The sequence below is a fragment of the Cyprinus carpio genome, chromosome A1 (genome assembly GCF_018340385.1).
Source record: "Cyprinus carpio isolate SPL01 chromosome A1, ASM1834038v1, whole genome shotgun sequence".
NCBI classification, from domain to species: Eukaryota; Metazoa; Chordata; class Actinopteri; order Cypriniformes; family Cyprinidae; genus Cyprinus; species Cyprinus carpio.
The window spans coordinates 16,307,937-16,323,383 of record NC_056572.1 but is presented as its reverse complement, the minus strand read 5'-3'; the positions used below and the strand labels follow the sequence as shown (position 1 = coordinate 16,323,383).

Here is a 15,447-nt window from a genome sequence, read left to right as displayed (position 1 = left end):
TTTCAGTTTTTCTACATTAGAATTTAAATTTTTTTTGCAGTGTGTTTCTTGCCATTTCTTAGTAAGTGTTTGTGAAATTTACTAGCATTTTCCAAATGAAAATTTTCTACACCATTTTTTTCAGTGCAATTACTTTACAATTGTTTTTTATTTTGTAGCAGAAACAGGTTCTACCATACATTACAGTAAAATATTTTGCAATGCAAAGACTCTTAATGCTTGTAAAATGTCTCAGTTTCTTTAAGCTTAACTGTGTGTGTATGTGTGTATGTATATATACAGATAGATAGATATATAGATAGATTTGATTTTAGGGTGAAATATGAGCAGGGCATGATCTTGACAGATTTCATGAAATGCATCAAAATAATCACATTCATATCATAGATCTCTATAAAGCGTGATGTGATAAAAAGGGAGTTATTAATCATATTAATCATTGAAACACACTCATGCACGCTTGCTTCAGATTAAAACACACACACACACACACACACACACACACACACACACACACACACACACACACACACACACAAGCTGTGAGACACAACAGAAAGTATAAAAACACAAATGTGATGCTGAACACAACTGGACCCACTAACCATCAGAAAGTGGTTTAGCGTCACGCCACATGCTGGAAACGGCTGGCATAAGAGTCTGCATGCTTTAACACACACGGCATGACAAATTTCCCACAATGCAGCACTGCTTCAGCTGGCATGATGACACAAGGGTGAGTAAGGGGAAGTGCAGGGAGAAACAGAGCAGAATATTTCTATATGAGTTAAAAACATGGTTATAGTTCATCAGGTTCAGTCGCAGGTCTCACATCCACCGACATCTAAAAACTCTTTCAAAGCAAAGGATTGTGGGATCTGTCCTTTGGCCCAACACTCTGTTTATAAAAACATGATCCACAGCTAGAGGACATCTGGTCGTCTCCTAGCTTAAAAACATCATAAAATGTTATAACGTGCCGTGAGGCGGAGCTACATGGTCCACAGGTGCGTGTGACGTATAAAGTGCACGGCGGCCCACGCCATTCAGAGGAAGCTGTTGATTGATTAAAATCATATAAAAGCACCAGAGGTTTAACTTTTGTCTGTGGCCACCCCCCTGTCAATCACAACTCAAGAGTTTCCTGTTTGAGATGCGGTTGTTGCCATGGAGACTGTACAGTGTCTGCAGTGGGCGTGGTTAGATGGAGTAGGTGGAGCTTTCTGATTGCTGGCGGATGTAACACTGGAAGCTCTGATCACCGATTGGATGTTCCCTGTAAAAACAAAAACATGATGCATCAGAACAGAACTTCCTTCCTGTGGACACAAATAACTTTGACTTATAAGCAACAAATAAAGCTGATCCATGAATCAAAGTACTGTTTTTATTTTGGTATTTATTTTTATACTATTATAGTATATATTAATATTTTTGAATTAGATTTTGTTTATAGTTTCAGTTTTAATTTTTTTATTTCTCAATTTATTTATATTTATATTTATATTTATCTTTAATTTTATTTTTATTTAACTTTTAGTAATTTTTGTTGTGCTTTTGTCATTTTACTAGTTTTTTATATTTCTATTTCTTTAATTTATCTTAATTTACACTTTAGTAATTTTATGTGCTTTTGTCACTTTTATTTGCTTTTTATATTTCTATTTATCTTTAATTTATTTGTATTTTAGTTTTAGTAGTTTTGTTGTGCATTTATCTTTTTTATTTTTTTATATTTCTATTTATCTGTAAATTATATGTATTTTAGTTTTAGTAGTTTTGTTGTGCTTTTATCTTTTTTTAGATTTTTATATTTCTATTTTATCTGTAAATTATTTGTATTTTAGTTTTAGAAATTTTGTTAGTTGTTATTAATTTTTTATATTTCTATTTACCGTTATTTCAGTTTTAGTTTTAGTAATTTAACTTAAAATAAGGACAGCTCTATATTTAAAGTTGGATATATATTCGAACCAACTTTATTGACACACATACAGTACACTTGCATAAAGCAATATATACTATATATCAATTGCCTGATTTTCTATTTTGTCAACAAATGTAAAATATATTACTGTTCAGTTCTAATCTGCTAAATGCAACTATAAGACATAAATATATTAATATTAAACATGAACATCATGATTTTCTGCTTTGAAACAATGTGCACTTGAAAAGCGCTATTTTAATACACTTGACTTGGTGTAACTCATCTAGTCACAGATGAGTGGTTCATTGATACTTACTGGCTGCCGTACTTGGTTTTCCTGAACTTGTCTCGTTTGTACTGCATGTGCTGCTGCTCCAGTGTCTGTACGGCTGAGATGACGAGTCTCAAGGTTTTATACGTCTCCTGCGGGTCGTCGATCACAAACGTGGAGTATTCCTCCTGCTCTGGGCCATCGTACACCGACTTACTGCCACAGGCCTCTGGATGGAGAGATGAGACACATTACAGGACAGATGTACTGACTGTACAGGTGTCTGCAACCTGCTGCATGCTGATCCTCATAGTAATACCACAGTAGTCTTCAAAATGCATGATGACACAAGCAACAAATAAAGATGATCTATGAGTCAAAGTACTGTTCAATTATTTAAAACCAATGTTATTTTGGTATTTTCTTTTATATAGTATTATAGTATTTATTAATATTTTTCAATTAGCTTTTTGATTTGATTGAATTTAGTCAGTTTGTTATGTGCTTTTGTCATTTTTATTAGTCTTGTATATTTTTATTTATCTTTATCTCAGTTTAGTCATTTTGATTTGTGCTTTTGTCATTTTTCTTGACATTAGGTTTAAAAATAATATAATAATATAATATATTTTTTTTTTTTTTGGAGAGGGGCCAGGGGTGTACTGGCAGTTTTTTCCCCACTTCGCTCTCACTCACCCTGCATCTTCACTAGTTTGGACATGTACGTGCTGTAGAGCGAGTAGATCCTCTCCGTCTCTCTGTCTCCATCCACGTCCAGCTGGATGTTGGCAGGAAGTCCCCTGAACGATACAAACAGACACAAACCGTCTGAACCATCAAATGCATAAGGGGCGGTTCACACAGAACTGGTTTTAAACTTCAGGGTAAAATGTTAACTAATATATGTCACCATACTTCATCAGTTGATAAATCACAGAACATTAACAGGGGTTTTTATTATTTTTTTATTTATTTTTATCTTTTATTTTTTTCCGGGGCTTGAGGGTTGCGGGGGCGGACACATACACAGGGTTATTTGGCAAACAAAAAAATAAAATTATTTTCCTCAAAACTAACTAGTAACGTATCTGCCATTGCCATTAGCCCTTGACAGGCTCAGACTACAGATTATGGTGGGATAGTTGTAACATTTAGGATGCTTTTGATATCAAATTTTGCTGGTTAGCTTTGTCCTTGACAGGATACAAGATGACCTACAAATCTAAAACATGAAATGTCTGAGATTGCTTTGTTCAAAAGAAATAATAGTAAATTAAATACTAGGAAATTAATATAAAATAGGAAATATACAAAGACAGTTTACTACAGAAAACTACAGTTCAGTTTAAATAACAACAACAAAAAACATCAAAATGGTCCAAGAACTGGTAACTTAAACAGGGTTCGTTCAGATACTGTGAAATAAAATTACAGGACTTTCAAGGATTTGCACTGCTTTTTTGGTTTTCAATGACTAAAATCAGATCTCACTTATTAATCAAAATTGTTATTATCTTTCAAATTCTAATAAATAAACTAATAAAACAAAATGGTACCAATAAAGTGCAGCACATTCAAATAACGCAATGATTGTTTTAACATTAACATTTGAAAGGATACTATGCCAAAGTTATCACTTTCCTTATTCAAACTGATTTTTTCATGAATATATGATTGACCTGAAGAATGAAAGCTATGTTATACACTTTAGCTTTATCACGCTCATTTAAAGGCTCTTGGGGTGTGAAATTGGGGTTAGCTCCCAAGGTGAGACAAAACGCAGATACTTGGTTCACTTGAACGAGACAATGTTTTAATACTTTAAGAAATTTTCAAATGACAAAATATTTGTCTTTTAATCAAAACAAATGAAAACAATGCAGTTGTATTTTGAAACATTTAAACTAATCTAGTGCTTAAAGGGATAGTTCACCGAAAAATGAAAATTTGATTACCCCCAGGGCATCCAAGATGTAGGTGACTTTGTTTCTTCAGTAGAACACAAATTATGATTTTTAGCTTCAGGCGTTGCAGTCTCTCAGCAGTACAGTACTTGGCAATGGTCACAGAATCTATGAGAGAGAAAAAAAAAACATGCACAGAAAAATCCAAATTAAACCCTGCGGCTCGTGACGATACATTGATGTGTAAATACACAAAACGATCGGTCTGTGCAAGAAACTGAACAGTATTTATATTGTATTTTTTTGTTTGTTTGTTTTTTACCTCTGATTCATGCAATGTCTGAACTGTTAGAACTCTTGCGAATGCGCTTCACAGCAGCCATCGCCTGAGGCAACTTCTTCTTCTTCTTGCTTTATGACGGATTGCAGACTTATAACTGCATTACCGCCACATATCTCTCAAATGGACCATTGACACTCTATCTACAATCTCAATCAGGAGTGTCAATGGTCCATTTGAGAGATAGGTGGGATTCACAAGAGTTCTAACAGTTCGGACACTGCGTGAATCAGAGGAAAAAAATAATAATAATATAAATACTGTTCAGTTTCTTGCACAGACCGATCATTTTGTGTATTTACACATCAATGTATCGTCACGAGCCGCAGGGTTTAATTTGGATTTTTCTGTGCATGTTTTTTTTCTCTCTCATAGATTCTGCATTGCCAAGTACTGTACTGCTGAGAGACTGCAACGCCTGAAGCTAAAAATCATAATTTGTGTTCTACTGAAGAAACAAAGTCACCAACATCTTGGATGCCCTGGGGGTAAGCAGATAAACATCAAATTTTCATTTTTGGGTGAACTATCCCTTTAACTAATGATTATTTTGCTAATCAAGTAATCTGCTGATTATTTTGACAAGTGAGTAATCTGATATTTTTTAGTAATACAAATAGAACTAAGTGGAAAAACAGGCTTTAATATGACTATATTTACATATAAAGTAACGATGAGGCAATAATAACTGGCCTCAAATAAAATAACAAAACCAAGTACATGGTTTTATTGAATAACACTGTTAAATACATGATGTAATATACCTAGCCGGGGGAGGGGGTATAGGTTGTGAGGGTTTGTGGAGTGGGGGTAAACAGTTTACAGTTTACCGTAACTGTTTAGTTATTTTAGGATTTTTTTATTTTTTTTTAATGCTATTATGAGCAAAAATTCATATCTCAGTATTTTTTGGCTAATTTACGGTATATGTTAGCCTATATATCTCGGTATTTTGTATTTGGATTAAACAAATAAAGTGAATGCAAGCATGTAGGCATATATTATGTGCAATAAAGGGTTGAAATCACATTACATTCTAACATTGTAACATTGCAATCTAAAAAAAAAAAAAATCCTTTTAAAAGTAGAAGTTACTAAACTAAAAATGAAAATACTAAGAAGCACAGACTAATTGAGTAAAAAGGCTATTTTGATTACCACATTAAACTTTACAGTTAGTGCAATCATACAAATAAACTTACTTGTAGGTTTAAAATTCGACATGTCACATTTATTATGCAACTACAAATATTTCAGCAAAATGTATATTTTAGTCAGAGGTATTGCGCTCCTATTTCATTGAGCTCTGTCTGTTTGGCGCACATGCGCACGGAGGCGCTCGTTCTAAATGAAGTCTGTGGAGTTTAACCGAGAATCGCCAAATCATGCACTTCTGACAGCAAAATATAAATATTTCCATGGCTTTTTTTTAACATTTACAGATGGAGAATGTACCTGTGAAATGCAAGTTATGCATTAAGGAAAACAGCACATCTCAAACACATTAAACAGCGTGTCTCTCAGCTTCACATGCAGCCTTTCTGTCAGAACATCTGACGGGGCGAGCGCGAGCCGCTTTGAACTGAAACTATAAACTATAGGCTACTAGGAGAGAAATAAAACGCAGAAATTATTTAAATGCAAAACAAAACAAAAAACTTTCTGATTGGTTGAACTCTTCATCTTTTTCTGTTGCTTGTTTTGAATACTGCGCGTGGACAGAGGCATCACTAGATTTTTGCGTAGTTTAGAGTGACAAATCGTACCAGCATACGTTGAGGTCAAAATGCATAGCCGCTATGCAAAATGCGTACAGGTTGGCAGGTCTGCACTAGCTATAGAGACAAACTGTTTTAGAGTTGATACTTCTTTTAACTTCAAGAAAATATCGTCATGTGCAAAGACATGAGTGCAACATTCAAATACATCCATCTAGCACATTTACACTGCAGTGGAATGCAAAAACTGATTCTGTGTTAATGGCCCCTGAGTCAAACAATAAAAGTCTTTATCCAGCATGTTTTCAGCTGTATTTTAAACATTTAGTCCACTGCATTTCATCCTAAAAACAGGAACAGTGTGGTCTCGATGCGTGCAGACTTACCCTGTGCAGGGCGTGCAGCCGGGTGCAGTGTCTGCAGACAGCTTGCAGCAGAGCCAGTGTCCGTTGAGGTAGGCCGACGGGTGGTACGTGCTCAGGCGCTTGCGGTTACACTGACTGACCTTGGTTAGGATGTCGATCCAGTCACGGGCCTCCACGCAATTATTGGCCTGGATGTAGAGCACCCTCTCCGGCTGGATGACCTGGAACATCTGCAGGAAAAACAACAGAACTGCTGCAGATGTTCAAGCACAGAGGATGCTTATGCACTGCTGTAGCGAACGTGATAACATTATCACATTATTGATGTCTATGAAATGCATCAAAAGTGAATCTGAAGCCATTTCCCTTACGTTCTTCATTTTGAAGGACTCTTCCTCTAGTCTCTCTACAGCCAGGATGTTCTCAATAGGGATGCTGCACAGAGCACCCTCTCCTGGACACAGCGAGAGACACACATCAGCACTGATAACCACACCAGCGCACACAAACACGTCAATGACCAACACAATACAGACTGATCGCTTAAGGAGAGATATATAAATGTGTGTTCTTTGTTGTAATGTGTTTGTTAGTGTTTTCTGCAGGTTTCAGGGTTCTGCTCAACAGCCGCAACATCTTGACCTTTCACCTGTTCCTTTAATTTTATATAAGACTATCTCCATATGTCTCTGTCTTTTGTAATAAAAAATACACACATTGTTCAAAAGTTTGGAATAATAAGTTTGGATTTTTTTATGTTTTTGAAAGACGTCTCCTTTGCTAACAAAGGCTACATTTATTTGATCGAAAAAACAAACAAACAATAAAAACAGTAAAATTGTGAAATATTATTTCCATTTAAAGTAAGTGTTTTCTATGTGTATATATATTAAATACCATTTATTCCTGTGATCAGGTCTCGGCTGCTCAGCACAAATCTGAATCAGTGAGCACGCCCACCTCCTTCTAAACCCGTATGTCTGGGGGAGTGGCTTGACATGCAAATTTCACTTGTCAGTGTTCATTGGCCTTACTTCTACTACTTAGAGGTGACTTGGGCTCCCAAGTGAGACCCCATACGTCAATATCGCCATAACAGCAGGGTTACATATGCAACCGAGATGATTTTTACACTTCTTTACACTCTTTATATGACTGCTATTCTGATATTCAGCAGTGTTGATGTTGTGCTCCTTCACAAACACATGATTGGATGTGCTTCAATACTCCACAGAGGAACAGATGATGCCTCACACACCTGTAGTGAGAGTATGCGACAGACCTTTTGCATTACCTTTGGTTTTATGGTAGGTGAACTTGTGGTTGGTCAAGCGGAACCATCTCTTCTTGAAGTTCTTCAGACCGAAGCGGTTTCGCCCTTGAGCTCGTTTGATCATGAATCTGGAAGGTCAGAGGAGAACAAGACTTTAGTGAAGGTCTAAACTTAGACTCCCTCCGGCCTCAATCACACACTAACTACAATCTGATTGAAATTAATAATCAACTCATTCTGACGTCAACAAAACCAACCACAGTATCCATTAATCATATTACTGATTATTTTCACAATATACATCCTATTTCTCTCTAAACTGGATTATTCTGGCATCCTGTTGAACAACTGCTGATGTTTATTTCCAGTGCTGTCTTCTGAATGTATAATGGACATTTGTACTTTTTCAAATATTGTTGAATGAATTCCAGTAAATATTGTGTACATACAGTATAATTTCTGCATTACAGCTTATTATAGTTAATTAAAATTAACACCATCAAAAACATTTTCATTACTTGAAATGAAGTAAACTTTATATTTACAAATTAAGGAGGAGATGTGTTTTTAGCCGATTCTTGAAGATTGTATTGATTTATTACTTGATGAAATAAAATAAACTTTTAAAATCTATTTATTTATTTTTTAAATAACTAAATTTTATTTCAGCTAGTTGGCAAGGCAACATTTCACATTTGTTTAATTTAAATTATAGTACTACAATAACTAAAACTAAATAAACTAAAATTAATAAATAAAAATGAATAAAACTACATAGACATATTTTAAGGTGCTGTATGTAGGATTGACACCGAGTGGTTAAACTAGGTATTGCAGTCCAAATTCTAAATATTGGAGAGGGTTTTTTTCCATCCGGCCCCTCCTCCTCAGACTTGGCACACACAGGTTGCCAGATTGACGACAAAAACAGGAACGAGCACACTTGATGAAATACGCTGTTTTCCGCCAACTGGCAACCTAGGGTACCGATATACAATTGGGTAAACTGGCAATGGGAGGGTTTCACAAACCTAAACAACAAGAGACATCCCGGCCTGGAACGCACATTTTTAAAGGAGAATAACTAACTGTAGCATTGATTTTCAGATAAACAAGTGTTTCTTAAATATCTTCCATCATATTATGGTATTTTTATGCTTTAGTTGAGTCAAAAACCTACAAACCCGATTCCAAAAAAGTTGGGACACTGTACAAATTGTGAGTAAAAAAGGAATGTTATAATTTACAAATATTTTTATTATATTTGATTCACAATAGAATATAGATAACATATCAAATGTTGAAAGTGAGACATTTTGAAATGTCATGCCAAATATTGGCTCATTTTGGATTTCATGAGAGCTACACATTCCCAAAAAGTTGGGACAGGCAGCAATAAGAGGCCGGAAAAGTTAAATGTACATATAAGGAACAGCTGGAGGACCAATTTGCAACTTTCAATTGGCAACATGATTGGGTATAAAGAGAGCCTCTCAGAGTGGCAGTGTCTCTTAGAAGTCAAGATGGGCAGAGGATCACCAATTCCCCCAATGCTGCGGTGAAAAATAGTGGAGCAATATCAGAAAGGAGTTTCTCTGAGGAAAATTGCGAAGAGTTTGAAGTTTTCATCATCTACAGTGCATAATATCATCCAAAGATTCAGAGAATCTGGAACAATCTCTGTGCATAAGGGTCAAGGCCGGAAAAGCATACTGGATGCCCGTGATCTTCAGCCCTTCCTACAGGAACGCTACTGTAATGGAAATCACAACATGGGCTCAGGAATACTTCCAGAAAACATTGTCGGTGAACACAATCCACCGTGCTATTCGCCGTTGCCGGCTAAAACTCTATAGTTCAAAAAAGAAGCCATATCTAAACATGATCCAGAAGCGCAGGCGTTTTCTCTGGGCCAAGGCTCATTTAAAATGGACTGTGGCAAAGTTACAATTACAACATCATGGCTGTGTAGAAGAAGGATCTGGGTACTGAAATGGCCAGCCTGCAGTCATCTTTCACCAGAAAACATTTGGCGTTTCATAAAGAGGAAGATGCAACAAAGAAGACCAAAGACAGTTGAACTAGAAGCCTGTATTTAGGAATGGGACAACATTCCTGTTCCTAAACACAACTTATCTCCTCAGTTTGACTGTAAAAAGAAGATGGGATGCCACACAGTGGTAAACATGGCCTTGTCCCAACTTTTTTGAGATGTGTTGATGCCATAACATTTAAAATCAACTTATTTTTCCCTTAAAATGATATATTTTCTCAGTTTAAACATTTGATATGTCATCTATGTTGTATTCTGAATAAAATATTGAAATTTGAAACTTCCACATCATTGCATTCTGTTTTTATTCACAATTTGTACAGTGTCCCAACTTTTTTGGAATCGGGTTTGTACATATAGCACCTTTAAAAGAAAACTCATACACATTTTTATAGTTTAACTATTCTGTTCTGAAAGTTCTGAAATAACTAAAGCTAAATAAACTGAAATGTATAAAAAAGTATACAGACATATTTAAAAAATAATGACACAAACAACAAAATTTTAACGCAAATAAAACTAAAATTAACATTTTAAATGCCAACAAAACTATAATAGTAAATAGAGAAACTAAAATAATTCTGATGAGATCTCTAATATCTCAACTTATGGGCAAATTCAGACTAAATGGAGAGCAACATTCACTGAAGTCTCTCCTGCTTCTCAGATGTATCTCCTGAGAAAAACAGCCCAGTAATCTCCTCTAGAGAGAACAGTGTCTCAAACTGAGAGATCTCAATAAGTCCGAGATCTCAATATGAGCTCAAACATCTCCTCAAATGATCTGAGCTGCTCCACGTTCGATTTATAGCAACTAGTGACTTTGCATGTGTGAGCACATTGAGTGAAACCAAACCGAGATCTCCGTCAAGTCTCATGTTCTCTGAAGGGTTTGGTGTGGGTTTGCACACTAGAAAGGGTCCGTGTGTCTGTGCTCACTAACAGGGAAGGGAGAGTCCAGCAGGAACATTAGGAGAACAACAAACACATGGATAGTGTTTCTCATCCTGTCTCAGATACTGAGGAGGCTATGACGGGGGTCAGGAGGTCATGTATTAAGGGTCAAAGGTCACAACTGCATCTTACCTGCCAGAACCTTTGGCATCAAATCTTTTACTAACGAGTTTAACACTCCTGCGTCCAGCAGAGAAACAAACACACACACACACACACACATGCTGATTTGTCCTCATGTCTCACACTGATACAGTGACACATGACGTCTGTGTGAGTGTCTCTCACCCTTCCTTCAGCATGATGGGCGTCTCAATGCTCTTCTGATCCCAGCGGGCCGAGGATGAGATCAGATCCAGGAACTGCGACACAGACACACCCGGCTCACATCAGAACACATACTGAAGCAGAGATCTCTGATATATATGATAGACACGAGCCACTCACGTTCTTTACTGCATCGGCGTACTTCTGCTCATTGAAGTAGTCATAGAAGGCGGCCATGTAGGACTCTTTGAAATTGGCCTGTCAGAGAGACAGGAGCGTTCATTATCACAGAGAGAAGGATTTCTGTTCCCAGGAGTTTTTCATCAGATTTCAGTCTGTATGTCATCATCAATATATTTTAAAGAGCTATGGAGGTCAAAAAACATTGAATCTACTAAGTTATTTTTTGTGCAAAAATGTGTCTTTGTCCTGCACTTTCTGTCCAGCCTCGTTATGCTCTGACATTACCCACTTTTAAAAATAATGTTTTGTTTTTGGTAATTTAAATCAAGAAATAAAATATAAATATTACATCAAATATTCAAAAAAAAAGAAAAGAAAGAAATTAGAAGAAAAAAATGCATAAAAATAATAAAAGCACATAACGAACTTACCAAAACTAAAACTCAGGTCATTGCAACACTGTCAAAGTCAAGTGATGAAACTATGGCACCATGTGCTTCGCATTTTCATAGGTTTAATGTTATATAATCGGCTTGAAAAATGTGTTAATTTGACTAGAAACACCAGAGACCGTAAATGTAAAGCATCATTCCAGTCGGGTGAGACTTTAACGCTCAGGAAAAAGTTTGATAAAGAAATAAAAAAAAAGGAATAAAAATGAGAAAAGCACATAAAATTACAGAAAACTAAAACGGAATGAAAAATTTATTAAAGCTATGTAGAATATGTATAAAAACTAAAATGACAAAAGCATGTTATACAATTACTAAAACTTAATTAAAAAACTGGAATTATAAAAATAAAAGCTAATTCAAATATTAATAAATATTATGATAGTATATAAACAATACTAAAATAAGTGCCATCATCACAATTTTCTTACAGTGTGTATTAATTATAGTTATAATGTTTTAATATTATAATTTGTGAATATTATAAATAATATTTGTAACAGTAAATAACTATTGTTGTTCACTTACAGATTTGGACTTGGCCAGGCTTCCCAGTGTTTGGATGGTTTTGGAAATGAGAGTCAGTGTCCGAGACGTGCACGGATCCTTTACAGTGACAAAATTGATCAAAATAAAACATTGGATCATGATAAAGAAGCAGAGATGGACAGAGAGGAGGCTGTACACACCGGGTGATGCGGCCGCAGGTGGAAGAGGTTCGGTGACAAGATAGCAGGAGCGAAGAAACGGAGGAAGATGAAACTGCTGACAGCCGTGTAGCGCACATCCGGGTCGACTGCAAAAACACATACGCCATAATCATCATCATCATCATCATCACAGATCTCTGACTGAGGCTTTACTAAAACAACACCAATCCTGCTCTCTGCAGTGCTCATCTGTGATCTGAAGCATGGTGGCAGTATAACACTGACGGCTCAACACAGCAGCAAAAATAAACAGGAAGCTGGGTAGAACACAACAAGAATGTAGTAGGGACACAAATGCCTGCTTACGGGACATTTATTACTGCTAACCTCCTTCCAAGAAAATGATTTCAGCAAACTCCTGCTCGCTCAGTGAAATCTACGTCTTTATCCATGTAACTGTTTTTCAGCTGCTTGAGACCATACAACTGCTTTTAAAACTGCTAATGAAAGATAAAACTATAAAACTCAAAATAATATAAACAATCATTTTTGGTTAATTGAAATCAAACTATATATATATATATGATAAAAAACTAAATTACACATTATAAATGTTGCCTTGGCCACAAACTGCAAAATAAGCTGAAGTACAAAATTATTAAAACTAAAACTGAAAGAAAGATTAATATTTTAAATATTAAATATCTGCAGCAAACAAATAACAAAATTACTAAAACTTAAATTAAAATTAAAATGACAACCGAAAATATAAAAATAAAAGTTAATTAAAAATAATGGTTTGATCTGTACAGAATTGTTATTGTTAACAAAAACTACAACTATTCAAAATAATTTTCGGTAATTGAAATCAAGCTGAAATACAATAGATATTAAATCAAAAACTTTGAAATTAGAACATTTAGAAATTAGAAACAACAAATTAGAAACAAACTGAAATACAATGAGTTGAAGTACTAAAATGACTAAAACTTTAAGAAAAAATTGAAATTAATAATCAACTCATTCTGACGTCAACAAAACCTGTAATCATTAATCATATTACTGATTATTTCTCTCTAAACTGGATTATTCTGGCATCCTGTTGAACAACTGCTGACGTTTATTTCCAGTGCTGTCTATAATGTGCAGTGCAGTGTATAATGGACATTTGTACAATTTCAAATATTGTTGAATGAATTCCAATAAATACCGTGTACATATCATTTCTGCATTAATTATACTTATTTAAAACTAACACCATAAAAACATTTTCATTACTTTAAATAAAGTAAACTTTATGAAATAAAATTAACTTTTTAATTTATTTATTTATTTTTCATAACTCAATTTGATCTCAGCTAGTTGCCAAGGCAACATGTCATATTTTAGTTTAGTTTAAATTGTAGTATTGAAATAACTAAAATTAATAAAAACTACATAGACATAAAAAAAGAAAAATATTTACTTTAGTTTAACCCAAAGTACTGAAATATATAAAGCTAAATGTAAAATGAATGTATAAAAATGAATAAAAACTATACAGACATTAAAAAAACTAGTAATAATGACACAAACAACTAAATTCCAAAATTTTAATTAATTAATTTAAATATTAGATAAAAAACTGAAATTAGTCTTGCTGCTTCCTTGGCAACAAACTGAAATATAATGAGTTGAAGTACTAAAATTACTAAAACTGAAAGAAAAATTTTATTAAATTAAAATGACAGAAAAACATTGCATAATTACTAAAACTTATAACTAATATAAAATGACAAAATGAATCCACTTGAAAGCAAACGAGAACTGGGATTTTTTTCCCGTTTGAGTCATTGACAGAGTTCAGAGCTCATCTAACGGCGTGTGAGCATTTACCCTGAAAGCGTGACGCTGCAGACTCTCGCAGCGAAAAGAAGATGTCACACATGACTGTCGGACAGCTCACACCCGAGCTGGTGATGACGTTAAAGATCCGGTCAACGTACTGCCGTAAGTTTTCCTGAGGACACAGACACACGTCAGCTGATACCACACAGATGTGGTTTGATGATTCTTATGAGTATCAGATCCAGACAGACTCACCCTGTTTGTGTCTAAGTTCTCAGACTCCTTCAGCTTGACGGGGTCGATCTCACAAGGTTTGTGGTCAGTGCAGATCTACACGCAAACAACAGTGAACGCAGTGCTCATGATGAGACTCAGTTATAATGGAGAAGGCACTCAGACTCACTTCATCAATGATGGGTTTGAGTGTGACCCGCAGGTAATGCATCCCTGCCAGCTTCATGGTCTCATCAATGCATTTGGACGTCAGTGAGTTTCCCCGGAATATGGTGTTGGGATCCCTGGAGGAACGGGAGGAACGTGAGGAACGTGAGGTAGAGACGTTTGAGTGCAGATGATGTGTGTTTGAACTCACTGTGTGCGGTTGATCTCTGCGTGGGCAATGGCACTGAGGAAAGGCACGATTTTGCCATAGTGCAGGAAGAGTCGCACCAGCGGGACAGCGGCTTCCTGCTTCTCACGGCACACCTCGCCCAAGATGTGAGCTGCGGACGCAGAGACGGGCTGCACACAGACACACTGAAGTGATGTTTGGTGAACATTAGACATATAAATAAATTACAGTTTATCAATAATGATAAATTAGATATATTTGGGAAAATCAAATGGGAATATGATCGCCTCATACCTTTTGTATCGCATTGTTTTTCTATTACTATTATTATTTAAAATAATTATTTTTTTTATGCTTTTAGGATGTAACCTAAAATGATAGTTGAATCTTTTGATTAAACTATCCTTATATTACTATAAAAAATAATTTAATCAAACTTGTGCTTATTCAGTGAAATCTACATCTTAGTGCCTATAACGGCTTTCTTTAGCTGCATGAGAGACCATGAAACTGACAATGAAAGAAACAACTATAAAACTAAAACTAAAATAATTTAATTGGGTGAGTGAAATCAAGCTGAAACTAAATATAATTTAAAATAAATAAAATTTAAATTAGAGTGTTGTCTTTGCAACAAACTGAAATACAGTAAGTTAAAGTATTAAAATGACTAGTAACAAATTAAAAAA

General features: G+C 35.2%; 1 protein-coding gene across 2 annotated transcripts in view; it reads right to left on the bottom strand.

The window, feature by feature from the left end:
* Positions 1 to 77: 77 nt before the first annotated feature.
* LOC109053195 (ras GTPase-activating protein 3-like) overlaps positions 78 to 15,447 on the bottom strand; it is a 79,595-nt gene continuing 64,225 nt past the window's right edge. Inside the window, exons 11-24 of one of the 2 annotated variants that reach the window (XM_042751567.1) lie at positions 14,780 to 14,943; positions 14,591 to 14,705; positions 14,443 to 14,517; positions 14,236 to 14,359; positions 12,400 to 12,506; positions 12,239 to 12,316; positions 11,256 to 11,333; positions 11,097 to 11,170; positions 7,823 to 7,929; positions 6,900 to 6,982; positions 6,550 to 6,758; positions 2,898 to 3,001; positions 2,247 to 2,430; positions 78 to 1,276 (exon numbers count right to left, since the gene is read on the bottom strand). In XM_042751567.1, coding sequence (XP_042607501.1) covers positions 1,201 to 1,276; positions 2,247 to 2,430; positions 2,898 to 3,001; positions 6,550 to 6,758; positions 6,900 to 6,982; positions 7,823 to 7,929; positions 11,097 to 11,170; positions 11,256 to 11,333; positions 12,239 to 12,316; positions 12,400 to 12,506; positions 14,236 to 14,359; positions 14,443 to 14,517; positions 14,591 to 14,705; positions 14,780 to 14,943 — 1,578 coding nt within the window. In that variant the 3' untranslated portion in view covers positions 78 to 1,200. The remainder of the gene's footprint in view (positions 1,277 to 2,246; positions 2,431 to 2,897; positions 3,002 to 6,549; positions 6,759 to 6,899; positions 6,983 to 7,822; positions 7,930 to 11,096; positions 11,171 to 11,255; positions 11,334 to 12,238; positions 12,317 to 12,399; positions 12,507 to 14,235; positions 14,360 to 14,442; positions 14,518 to 14,590; positions 14,706 to 14,779; positions 14,944 to 15,447) is intronic. The other variant, XM_042751647.1, reaches the window with a different exon arrangement.